This window comes from Limulus polyphemus, unplaced genomic scaffold (genome assembly GCF_000517525.1).
Source record: "Limulus polyphemus unplaced genomic scaffold, Limulus_polyphemus-2.1.2 Scaffold2473, whole genome shotgun sequence".
Taxonomy (NCBI): domain Eukaryota; kingdom Metazoa; phylum Arthropoda; class Merostomata; order Xiphosura; family Limulidae; genus Limulus; species Limulus polyphemus.
In genome coordinates, this window is record NW_013668083.1 from 28,789 (window position 1) to 41,824 (window position 13,036).

A 13,036-nucleotide genomic window follows, 5' to 3' on the forward strand; every position below is an offset into this window, starting at 1 on the left:
ATTTCTTTGCTTGTGCTTGAAGAATTTACTTCATCTATTTTGCATGAAAAAATGCGAAGCTTTTCTTTGTCTTTCAACCGCACCCTGAACATTGATCGAGCTATCCCTAATTCTTTTGATACAGAACTCTTGCTTCTTTTTAGCATTTCATCAATTACTAAAAGTTTCTTAGCAATTCAATGGGCTTTCGTCTTCCTCGATACTGGTGACATGCCAGTAAGTGTGAACATTTTGAATTTTTTAAATGTGTTTTATCTCTTTTTGGTGTAAATTCTAAGAATGCGTAATGAGCTGATTATCTTATATTGATATGGTAGAGACAAGTGGTTTTCAGGAGAAAGAATGTAATTGGCTAAAACAGATATTTTAAAAGCAAATAGCATTTTAATTGGATAATTTAAAATCTCGCCAAAAGTGAGCAGGCTTAATGCTACTCTAAACCTGCTTCAATTAACGACATGACATCACCATTTCCTTCTGACACAAAACAGTATCTGGGTTTCACATGTAAACAATTCTTGGAACTTCTTGTCATATCCACAAAGTTAAACCAATTCCTCTTTAATGATGTAATTTATGACCAGATAGTTGGAATTCCCACTGGATTCAACAACAGCCAATAGTTTTCTATGCTACCATGAATGCAAGTGGCTAGAAAATTGCTCATTGACTTTAACCTGTCCTTCAAGCACTATATCAATGACACTTTCTTGCTATTTCATTAATTGAGTCACATTTCCAAATTCCATTCTAACCTTAATCTGCAACATCCCAATATCATGTTCACATCTGAACTTGATATTCACATCTCTGGGCTTTGCACTCAGGATTTCCTGCTTTTTTCCTTCATTTGTGATAGAGCGTAATAGAGCTTCTGATGCCATGTGGCAATGAGCTAAGCAGCAGATGATACAAAATTTTTGGGAGCCAAGGTACCACAGCATTATATTTGAGAAACAAAGCATTATAACCAATGGGTTATAATGAGGTAGTACTGTATACTTGTGTTTCACGCTCATGCTCCTGGATGTCAGCACACCCAGTGTCTGGTAGTTGATTCTAGCTTGTGAAGTGTTGGCACTTTCTGCTGTAAAAGGTAAAATTTTTTAAAGGTCGTGGGGAAAATTTGATCTCTGATGTCAACAACAATTAATATTCCAGAGATTGTAGTCGCTTTCCTCTGTGAAAGGGTTAAGAGGAAAATGTTTGCTAATTCTAGGCCTTAATACAGTGATGCAAAACACAGCATCATATTTGTATATATATAACCTTGTTTTTAGCAACTTTAAGTGACTTTTTAACTATGTGGTACCCAAGTCTATTTACCACTAAAATTTGATATGTCTGTTTATCCTTTGCAGAGTTGTGCTTTGGTTTTAGTCTCTAAGAGTCAATTTAATATACTAAAATAAGCATCTTATTTAACTAACTTTTTGAAGTTAATGGATAAAGTTATATTAGAATAAATAGCCAGTTCCACTTACTAAATAAAATTGTGTAGCTTGATCTTCCAGTTCTGTTAACTATTAATATGATGCTCTTTTTGTTTGGTTCCAATACTGCACTAAATCACCAAAAAAATAATTGACAACTGCATAATGAGGAATAATACAACATGAGATAATGTAAGAGTTACATTAGTTACAATTAAGAATCATGTTTAAAAAAGCTTACTACTCAGTAGAAATTATCTTAATTATTTTTTAAACAAGAACAGAAGACAAGTATCACCACAGTTACAAGTGCAAAACAGGCATAATATGAGCTAAGCCTGCAAAGTACTCTACCAAAAGGTATTTTATGCACAAAAAATCTTCTTCATAACAACCTTGATCCCAATTAGTTTGAAATACCTAAAGTTCAGAAGGTAAATATGTTCTGTATTAATTGTTTTCTGAGCCTCTCAGGTTCCTAATATTCAAATGCTTATATATACATATACGTGTAATTCCTGAAACTAATACATTTACAAAAGATAATGAACTTTTATTACATCAAATAACATACATCTAAGTTATCATAAATTTTCATAGAACCAGTAATGTGTAGTATTTTGCAGCTCTGAGACAATAACCACCAGACACAATAATACAAATACTGATAGATACTGTAAAGTCTGTGGAGAAATGACTGGTAAAAGTCATAGTTTCTTGATCATACTTGGGAGCATCATCAAATGCAAGAGGAACATGGGGTGAAGAGTTGCTATAAATATATGTTGATTGACTTGGTGCTTTAGTTTTAAGTATGTATTACTTCTAAGTTTGACAAGTTGCAATATGAATTACACATTAAGTAACAAAATGTTCATAGAAGGTACTATTGGATTGATGCACTGCTGAACATACACACTGATTGACTGAAGTATTTCTAGTACCATGCACTGCAAAAATAATATAACTTAAAATATGCTATGTTCTTATCACAGTCTTTGAATTAGGTTATTACTATTGTTACATATAGTTAAATGTAAATAATATTTTGTTTAACTGATCAATAATTTCTTAGATCCTTTTGTTCTTGGAAGCAGTTCTATCTAAAGCAAATACTGTGTTCATCTACATTTCTAAAACCATTTTACAAGACTTAATAAACAAATTCACTCTCAATCTTTGAATTATTTCTTAAGTATTTTAGTTTCACTAGCCTCAACCAACTTTCTCAGTGGAAACCCTTATTGTTGGCTATAAATACAGATATTAAGTTTTATGTCTCATCTGTTATCATACGCTGTTGGTAAACAACATTCATTGTTGCTTCTGGGTTGGTCTTATATCATCATTTTGACAGTTAAATAAATTATTATCTAATCTAAGAGTTTCTTCACTGGATGTTTGAACCTTGGTACAAGTTTTATCATAGAGTGGACAATACTTAGCAGGAACTGAGCCATCTGAAATTAATAATAAGAATTATTACTTAGAATATACAAAATATCACTGACAGTTTAATATAGCTGACTAGTTATTTAATTATATAATAAATTATAAAATATGTTTAGAAATAAATGAAAACGTTTTTTACAAATAAAGTGAGGATACAACTTCAAAAAATATATAAATATTGTTCAATGCTTAGGTATTATTTTTTGCTATAAACTCACTATTCAACCATGTACTTACAACTCAGCAAAGTAATCTCATACTCAAACAATATTAATTGCTAAACTATTAAAAAACAGCTATAAGTCGTAATGAGATGCTAAAGTATGGTATATAAAGCCAAAACTGGTGAAGATGAAGCATAATCATTTTTTTAAGGATAACTACACTAATGAATAACTCATGATTGTAACAGTGCAATTCTTAATTACTCCAATAAGAGTTGTGTCAGATGGGTATATAATAGCATTTCACTACAATTTTCTTGCTAATAGAGCCTTATACTTGAAATCAAAACTCATTGTTCCAGCTGGGTTACACCACAAAAATGGTAATTATTATTTCAAGGAGTAGAAAACAATGGAGCAATCCTCCTAGAGGAGTAAACATTGAAAGTTCCCCAAAGACTGTCCTGAGATGACACCAAAAGAAGTTTAAGCACACACTTCCTCAATGTAGACTATATGAAGCCTGTGCAGTCACAAAAACCTCTGTCCTGTGATAACAGTTCCACTACTAACAAATGAAATGAAATGTAATGAAACTGGCTGCTTCCTTAATTAAAGTGACTAACCCTCTATTAATCACAACTTCTAGGAAAATTGAAAATGGTGATATTTTTTTAAAGAAATGAATGTATAAACACCTAAAAGATGAAAGAAAAGATACTTGAGTTATACGTATTTCAGAAATAAAAACGCAAAATGAACAAGAACCTAAGCCAAAATTCTAAAGATGAAAAAATATGACATTTGCACATAATAAATAAATAGTTTGCATACAAATAGAAAGTTATATAAAGAAAAATATTAATACAAAATAATCAGATAGAAAGATGTCTATTACATTGATGAGACAACTTATTAAGAAAAATTCCATGAAGAAGTTAGCAAGATGGACTTTGAGACCCCAAGAGTTTAACTTCACAGTGATCTATCGAACTAGAAAGTGCAGTGTAATACCTGATGTATTTTCTAGAAAGCCTATTCCTAAACTTACAGAAGACAGTGTGTCTCAGTTATCAGATAGAGAACATGTAAATATTCTGACAATGGTGGTTATAAATAATTCTATTTGTAAAACCTGATAATGTAATAATAAATTTTTCTAAGTTTGTTTTGAATGGTATACAGGGATCGAAATATTATATTCCCCCATTACCGAGGAATTTTAACTTTGCTTGAGGAATTTTATCTTTTTAGTTGGTTTTCCCAATCGAGAACGCATGGTCCATCCATGTTGCTTTAGTTACGACCAATGAAAGTGAACATATTCCATAGATTAAATAAAAAATCAATTCATGAAAAAATGCAACTGTACATGAGGGAATGTAATCTTCCTGATAGCTTTCCCTCAAGTGAATGTAATTTTATTTTATTATTTCTATTCCTGGTATAGAGAAAATAATTCCGTCTCATGGTTTAAAATTTAGTATTTCTAGCTAGTTTAAGTTTCAAGTTTATTTTACTGAATTTGAACTGTTTTTAGAAAAATTATCACATAAAAAAACTTTTGGAATTAACTCTGATCAATGTTTCAGTAATATCAGAACTCAAATTAGTGGTATAGTGTTGACAGTTTTAACAATTACAATGATCAACTCATTTTTCGGAAAATATAGCTTAATGATAAAACAAAGGAAGCATTTATTAAACATTTTTGAATTGTCATAATTCCATTATCAGTAATTTAGAGGTACAAAACAAACAAAAAATATTTGTTATTACAACAGAAATATATACATAAGAAATAAATAAATCGAATATACAAATATAACACAAGAAAATGAAAAGTGAGGCACAAGTGAAATAGTTAAAATATGTTTAAATCCAGTGAAGACTGTGTTAATTAGCAATGGAAGAATAATTTTTATGTATAATGTTTCTTTTATAAAAAGTTCAGTATCATGTTTGGCTGTTCAAAAAAAAATTTAAAGTTTGAGAGAGAAATTGAATGCTCTGTTTCTGTATTGTGCTGATAGATAGCAGAGTTTGGAGGGTTTGTAACCTTTCTTCCAGTTTTCCAGATATGCCCATGTGTTTATGTGCTTATACTTTAAGGTGACATTTGGTTTTACTAATATAGGAGGCCTTACAGTCTCTGCACGTGTATAAGTAGACAATATGTGAACAATGGGCAGTCAGCAAACGATCTTTGTAGCAGAAAAGATTTTTTTAGTCTGAAATTGGGTTTTATAATAAATTTCAGGTCAATTTGGGGATAGTAAGTGTTACATAACTTTTCAACTGTTTTTTGATTAGGGAGTTCTGTCTTCCAAGATATGGTAAGCGGGTGTATAAGGGAAGTTTGGGTACAGTGGGTATCTTGGGTGGTTTGACAAACAAATTAGTTAGGAACAAGGAAGTTGTTTTCTCCAAGAAATACATAGGGTAGCCATTTCAAAAAAAAATGTTTTGTACGGAAGTAATTTCTTTGTGAAGGGCTAAATAGGATGAGGTAAGTTTGTAGGCTTTATTTAGTAAACAGAGAATAAGATTTCATTTCAAATAGAAGGCTATAAAACTGTCAAACTAAGTCAAAAGACCAGTAAATTGTTTTTATGATAGACAGAAGTTAAAAAGCCATCAGCATTATGGTTAACACGAACGTCCAGAAATAGAATAGAGTTATTAGTCTCAATTTCATGAGTGAAGTGCACAGAGGGATGTTGTGAACTGAGATAGTCAAGAAAACGTTGGATATGATCGATATGGCAGAAAATAGGGAAAGTATCATCAACATACCTTCTGTAGAGAACAGGTTTGAAGCTTAATGGACAGTTGTGAATCTAGTTCTGTTCGTGGTGATAGAGAAAAATGTTGGCCAGAATAGGACCCAGTGGGGAGCCCATAGCAACACCATCTATTTGCTCATATAGAGTATTGTTAAAGAGAAAAGAATCCAAGCATAGACTTGAAATCAGACTTAGAAAATCCAAAGAGATTAGAAAGTGCAATATTAATGGTTTTGTCCAGAGGAATATTAGTAAAAAGAAAGTAATATCAAAGTTAGCCATCACGTGATATTTTAGGTGGGAGTTGACTGATTTCTCGAGAAAATTGGAAGGAGTCAGGTATTATAAATTTGTTCATAGTAAAAGGTTTTAAGATGAGTACAAGGAATTTAGCTACATTATAACTGTGAATGCCTAGGGCAAAAAGTTCTGAAAGAACTAATTGGAACATTAAAATTATGATTCAATCCTATCTTGATATGATGAGCAAGTGGGATGAGCAACAACTTAGTATAGTATTCACTCCAACAATGTGACCATCCAAGAATAACTGAAGGATGGTCAACTAATCAGTGGGCTCACCCTTATCACCTAGCTAGATGTAATTAATTAAATTTTTCCCTTTAGGTAAATATTTTGTTCTGCAAGAGGGTAAGGAAGTAATGGAGTTAGTTAGTTTGAAATAATTATTGTGCCATGTCATACAGTCATGGACTCTAGGCATGCCAGCCTTGCTTAGTGTTCCGATTCTTGCATGTGCTGCCTGATCACCAGCTCTTGATGAATCAGGCTCAAGTTATTTTTGTATTTGAATGTCTTACTTTCAATTCATTATTCCTATTAACTTGACTATTGTGATTATATTTTTTCTTTAGAATGTTGGTTGTTTTTATCATTCTAAACTGTGTTAAATACAATTTAATTAAGCTTTCCATTAGGGAATACTTGTATATAACAGCTGTTATAGAGGTTGAAAAGGAGGTTGCCTGGATGTCTGTGTTATTGCATTTATTTTGGTAACACATGGACAATTTTAACATGGTTTTCCTTATTCCTTTTTATGTCACTAGAGTTAACCCACATTGCAACTTCCCTGAGTATTTAATGAAATATGTAACAAAGAGCAGTTATGATGTTCATCTGGTTTCTTCACAGCAAGTTTGGAAGGTGGGAGAGTGGAGAGAATGGTTGTTGACAGCATGAGATTAATTCAACAAGGAAAGGATTTTAGTATTTCAGGGGTAAGTCTACCTAATTTGTAAAATAATTTAAAAGTTTATTTTTTGTCATATGAAGTCACTACACAAAAAAATAATTCTATATCATCTAAAAGAACAATTCAATTACATATAAATTTCTTTTTTTAGGCTTGTGACATATACACAAATGAAAATTGCAAATCAGTAAACATGATACACACATTTTTTCCTTTTAATTACACTTATCCATAATAAATAAAATATCTAACCTCTACAATGACATGACCATTTAAACAATGTAATTTCCTCTGTATTTTGCTCTTTTCTATCAGTAATAGCCTGGTCTTTCAACTTGCTGATAACGTCTAAAAACTTAGAGCAGAGAATGACTGGTTCAGAAAAACAAGCCAAGTCCAGCTGCAGCCTGAAGAACATAGTTATAAATAAATATATATATACTTTCAAATTCATTAAAAAAAATAATAAAATGGTTAACATCAGAGAAATTACGTGATTACATGAAGCAATTTTGGCATGTTAATGTTAAATCTAAAATAAAAGTGTTACACAGATTGTCTAATGTCACAAGATGTTTTAATCTTTCTAAATGTTTGATATCTTAAAATATTGTACAGAATAAGCCTACTACTGAAGAAAATTATGTTCTAATACCAAAGAAACATCAATATCTCATTAAGCAATTTTAATCCATCATCTTTGAGTAACCAATCTAGCATTATTTGACTCTTACAGATGGAAGCACCTGTTAACAAACAATGATACACTACATTATACATCAGTTATTATTACTTTCTCATACATAAATTGCATATTACATGATACCTATATTAATAAAAACTCACAACTTGGATTTTGAGATTGACCATCACATATTAACAACACCATGGTTGAAAGAGCAAGCTTGTTTAATGATGGGATTCTAACAGATTGCAAATCAAGTGCCCTACCCACCAAATCATACTAGGCTTACACACTGGCATACTAATTAAGTTATCAACTTCACTAAATAATGAGGTTAGCAAATTTTTATGTATGACTTTATGACTCATTTTAATAATTTGTGATTTTTTTAAATGTTCTCCTATCCAATCAATCAGTGATAAACATTTCCCTTTTTATTAACATTTATACTGACTTTTCAATTAAAACCACATAAAACACTATCTTATTCAATACAACAGCATCAGTGACTATTATACACATGAATAAATAATGGAAAATAAGAGCTATTGTTGAAAAATCACAACTCTTCAAGAAATGTCACAGTTAGTGAGTATATCAGGTACAAAACTTTTGAAGGACACAAAGGTACGATAGACTCACAGGAGATTTACAAACCCTTGGAGACATGTTATAATGAGCTAGAAAGAAAAAATCACAAAAATGATGTATTCAGACATGGGAACCATCAAGCAAATTCTGGTTAGATAGGCTTGAGTGCTGAGTAGACAGGCTATGGCCTGTTAAGGTTTATCTGTACCTGTGCCACTGAGATATATTATAGTGTAATTCCATGTCTATCAACTAAAAATAAGTAAAATAAACAGAAATATATATATATATGTATCTCACATTTATCTGCAATACATCAATAATGTGCAGCGATTACTCAGCTCTGCACAGCCTTGATGAGATAATCATGTAAAAATACAATATGTCTAAAGTAGATTTATGTGCCAACAAATACATGATCATGCCATCAAAACTATAACAAAACAGTGCAAAACTATACCATTTATACAACAGAATAAATGGTATCATTTTCAAGTGAAAATGTCTGCAGCCATAGCACCCAAAAACATTGGAAATTTCTGTCTATCTGACATAATCAAAACAAGAAAGCAAGCTACAGACTGAATAAGAGATTAGGATCTAGGTGATAGAACCCACAAGGTCTCAGATCCCACTACCACTCGCCATCTATAAGCAGTTATGGACATGATAGTTTCCATTAGAAATATAAAAACAGAAATCTGATATTATCAAGCACCCGAGATTTCTAATAAAAATATTATCATCCAACCTTCACCTTTAAAAATCATAAAAATAGAATATACTGCCCATTATTTCTATCAAAGAACATCACCCAGCCTCCACTCTTGTTTAGTTACTATTTGATATCAATATATGATACTAAATTATGAACTTTATTGTCCTCCTGTTCAGTTCAAATTGTAATATTGATACACCCTTCTTCCTTTCTTGTCTATTAAAATTGCATTTTATAAATAACTAACCAATATGGTTCTAGTAGTCATAGTTATAATCTTTCTCTCTCTCTCTCTCTCTATATATATATATATATATTGATGTATTTTCTATTATATATATATATAATAGCCAAGTGTCTGTAATGTCATACTCTGTATCTCCAGAAAAAAGAATTCAAAATCAAAATGTTTCTTTTCAAGAACATATTACAGGAAAATTATTCATTTTTACAATTCCTAAAATTTCATATCAACACCAATCCACAGTCTTCATATGTGCTGAATGTTCAACCCGAGAAAAAGTTATTAAGAACAAAAATGTTTCTTTTCATAGTGGAATTTCATGAAAAAATGGGACTTCCTCTGTCAATTGATTGACAGAAATATTTCAAAGTTAAGAATATGAACAGAAAAAATGCTTACAGAGAGGAATGTGTTTGAGTATATATCTGTTGTTCTTCATTTTATATACATATTTCACGTTGGTATTATATACATGCATGATCTTACTGTACCATGTTGAATAAATTCAATTGAATATCTCCTCTTTGACACTTCTTATAGAAATTACAAGTGCCAAAAAGTACACACTTTCTTAGAGGTATTTTCTTGCACTCAGTAAAATGACAGAAACAGTGGCATCCAGAGAAAAAAATCCCTGTGGCTACTTAGCAAATCTGAAAATTATAGTGCTGGATGCACCCATTGTAGACCTGCCAACATTAAATTTTAAAAAACAGTAATCTCTACCAGAACAAGGGAAAAATAGCAAAAAAATTTGAACAGAAATGGTGTCACTACTAATTCTATTTTATTTAATACTTACTAGTTACAGTTTACTACTGATTAGGAGCCCAATAAGTAGCCCTTTTGGCTTTCTTTGGGAAATCATCTGTAAATTCCTGAGGGAAACACTGTTTTTGTGCCACCTCCATCTTCTGTATCAGCACTAGTTCTAAGGTGGAGTTTGACATTGATCCTCAAAAGTCTTTCCTGATTTTGTGAACAGGATAGAAAACCGTCTCACAATCTGCATTACTGTTTGGTATTAGAAGGATAGACTTTATTACTTTGGAAATATCATATTTAAAGTTGCCCAGCTCATCTTTCATTTTTCCAATACTGTACCAACACTTGTCTGCTGGCTCACTGAGATCTACACCAGTCAATGGATCAGCCTGGTAGGTGAGAACTTGTTGCTGTAAACAATTCATTGTACTGGCCCAAGGTGCAACTCTTGCAATGAATGGCTTGAATTTTCCAACAAAGTAATCTACTCATTCCAAAGAACAACTTTTTCTGACAGATATGTCTGCATGTTTCAAAGTTGTGTCCTGAAGTGGGGCCTTGGCCTTCATATATTCCAATTTAGTTTTATAGTAATTTCTTACATCTACATAGAAAGACAGCTGGCTACCTTTATCAAGCTTTGTAAGGAAAGGCTCAATTTCATAACCAATTACCAAGTTCTCATTTTTTAACTGAAGTTTTATGTCTTTGAAATTCAAATCCAAAATGTTTGAGCAATTTGAAATTGCAAACAGGATTCTCTGCATGAAATGGATGAATGGGGCCTCAGAAGTTTCAAATTATACTTATCAAAGATTTGAATACAATTGTTCAAAAATAGTGTATATACAACACATCACCTTGATGTAAGTAACCTGTAAAGTCTTTCCTCTCACAAATAAGTGTTTCCTGGTGATTTGATGTCAAGTGTGTCCTGTACTTTCTCACTTGCCTTTGCAATTTTGTCTGCTACTTTCTCAGAGAAACCATCCATAGAAGATCCAGATCCCTGCCTTGGAAACACATTGACAGACTGCCTCTGCTTGGAAGTTTTTCCTTTGCATTTTTCTAAACAATCATTCTTTCACCACTGATACAACTGATCTGTATGGAACAGACTTTACTTTCACATAGATTGTTTTGTTTTTCTTCATCTTTTTCCTTATATCATATTTGGTTTGAGTAAAGAAGCAAGTTATGCTAATATGATAATAGGTAGGCAAACAACAATTTAAAAGCATAAGGAAAAAGTTTTATTGATGGTGAATCATACTACATGTTTCGACAGAACATTGCTCTGTCTTCTTCAGGTACGATTAGTGCTAAGCAATTCAAGATTTATATATCATTACAAAGATAATAGGGATTTAATGTGAGGGAAATGGTGTCAGCAGGTGATAGGATATAAGCAGAGGTCAAGTTTGGTCAATAGATCTTACATAAGTTTGAGAAGATAACCTACAACTCCTTTTTTTTTCTCCCTATCATCATATATGTGTTGTCAACAGCTAATGATACACAATTTTCCCACTTAAAGGACTTTGAGGTCAGTTCTTCTTCAAACAGTTTTACAGTATTCTTACTAGTTGATTTTTTAATTAAATTGGGATTAGAAATTAATGCATGTTTTCTTGTTGTCATCGAAGTATGTCACTACAACAGGGTACAGTTTACTGTCAATGTCATTACTGCCATCAGTGGACAAGTTGAAAGACCTAGTTTTACTGTTACTCACAATTTATTCAGTTACACTACTTGCCATTTCTCCAATTACTGCAGAGGTTTTTTTGTTCTACAACACCCATATCTTTTAGTGATTTCTGAGTCTGGACACATTTTGAAACAGACTGCCTTCTTAGTGGCTTTCTCAGCCATTTTAAATTCTTAGGATGCCATTTCTTTCTTTTGAACCAAGATTTCAAGGAGGTAGGGTGTGTCTTTGATCTGCTTGAAATTTCATATTTTTTTAGACTAAAATACATCTTAGTTACTAAGCTTGATAAATTATAGTGGAATAATATGCTATTGATGTAGTAATTTATGATTTTTTAGTTATTCAAATGTATATATATAAAACCTAAAAAAATTCTTTTGTTTCATAGCCTCCACGTTCGAAATTGTAAAAGGTTTAGCAACCTACATCAAGCAGCAACCGAGTACAAAGGTTGTAACTTGAAGATATAATTGTTTGCTTTACTTCTTTACTGTTCTATGTTTTAAGAAAAATAAGTTTAAGAACTTATTTCCAAATAGCAATAATCTATATACATATATACATATGTATAATAATTGAAATATGACTGTATTTTACAAAATACTAGTCTATTAATACACAGCCAAGACAACTTACTTTGTACTGACCAAAGGTCAGTTTTATGTTATTTGACACGGTAACATGAGTGCACATGAGCGGCATCATTGTAACTTCTGTATTATTAGCCAGGTACGGCTGAAAGGTCAATATAATGAAAATAATAAACATATATAAATGTATAATTTATGAGATTTAAGCTATTTAGTCTAAATATTTATGTTTTTGTGTCATAATTTGTGTCCATTGTAGAATGAAAGAGGCATAATTTAAATTTTATTCCTAATATTTTATGGTGGTTGCGAGATCAGTCAAATCTACCAAACCCGTACAGAGATTAATTACTAAAAATAACAGATAAAATATAAAGTTTTTCTTAAGAAATGTTTGATAAATATCTTGACATTATAAAGATTTCCGCATGTGAAAGTTGTAAATTTTCTGATGCATAAAAGTATTTTTAATCTTAAAATGAAAATTACTTTGCATAATAGATAGGCAATATGTGAAAAGAAAAAAAGCACAAGAAAAACTTAATAAAAAAAATTTGATATTTTGTGTATGAAAGCATTGTAATGTTTACTGATAATCTACTAAATTTTGTTAACATTCACTTACTACTGTATTTTTCGGAATATAAGACGGACCCTTATTTTGAAGACAAAGTTTTG

General features: G+C 31.3%; 1 protein-coding gene across 1 annotated transcript in view; it reads right to left on the reverse strand.

Moving 5' to 3' along the window:
- Positions 1-1,965: 1,965 nt before the first annotated feature.
- The window catches only part of LOC106467060, an 83,911-nt gene continuing 72,840 nt past the window's right edge, over positions 1,966-13,036 (reverse strand). The window contains exons 8-9 of the mRNA XM_013927375.2: positions 7,304-7,458; positions 1,966-2,893 (exon numbers count right to left, since the gene is read on the reverse strand). Of these exons, the coding sequence (XP_013782829.1) occupies positions 2,748-2,893; positions 7,304-7,458 (301 nt within the window). The 3' untranslated portion in view covers positions 1,966-2,747. The remainder of the gene's footprint in view (positions 2,894-7,303; positions 7,459-13,036) is intronic.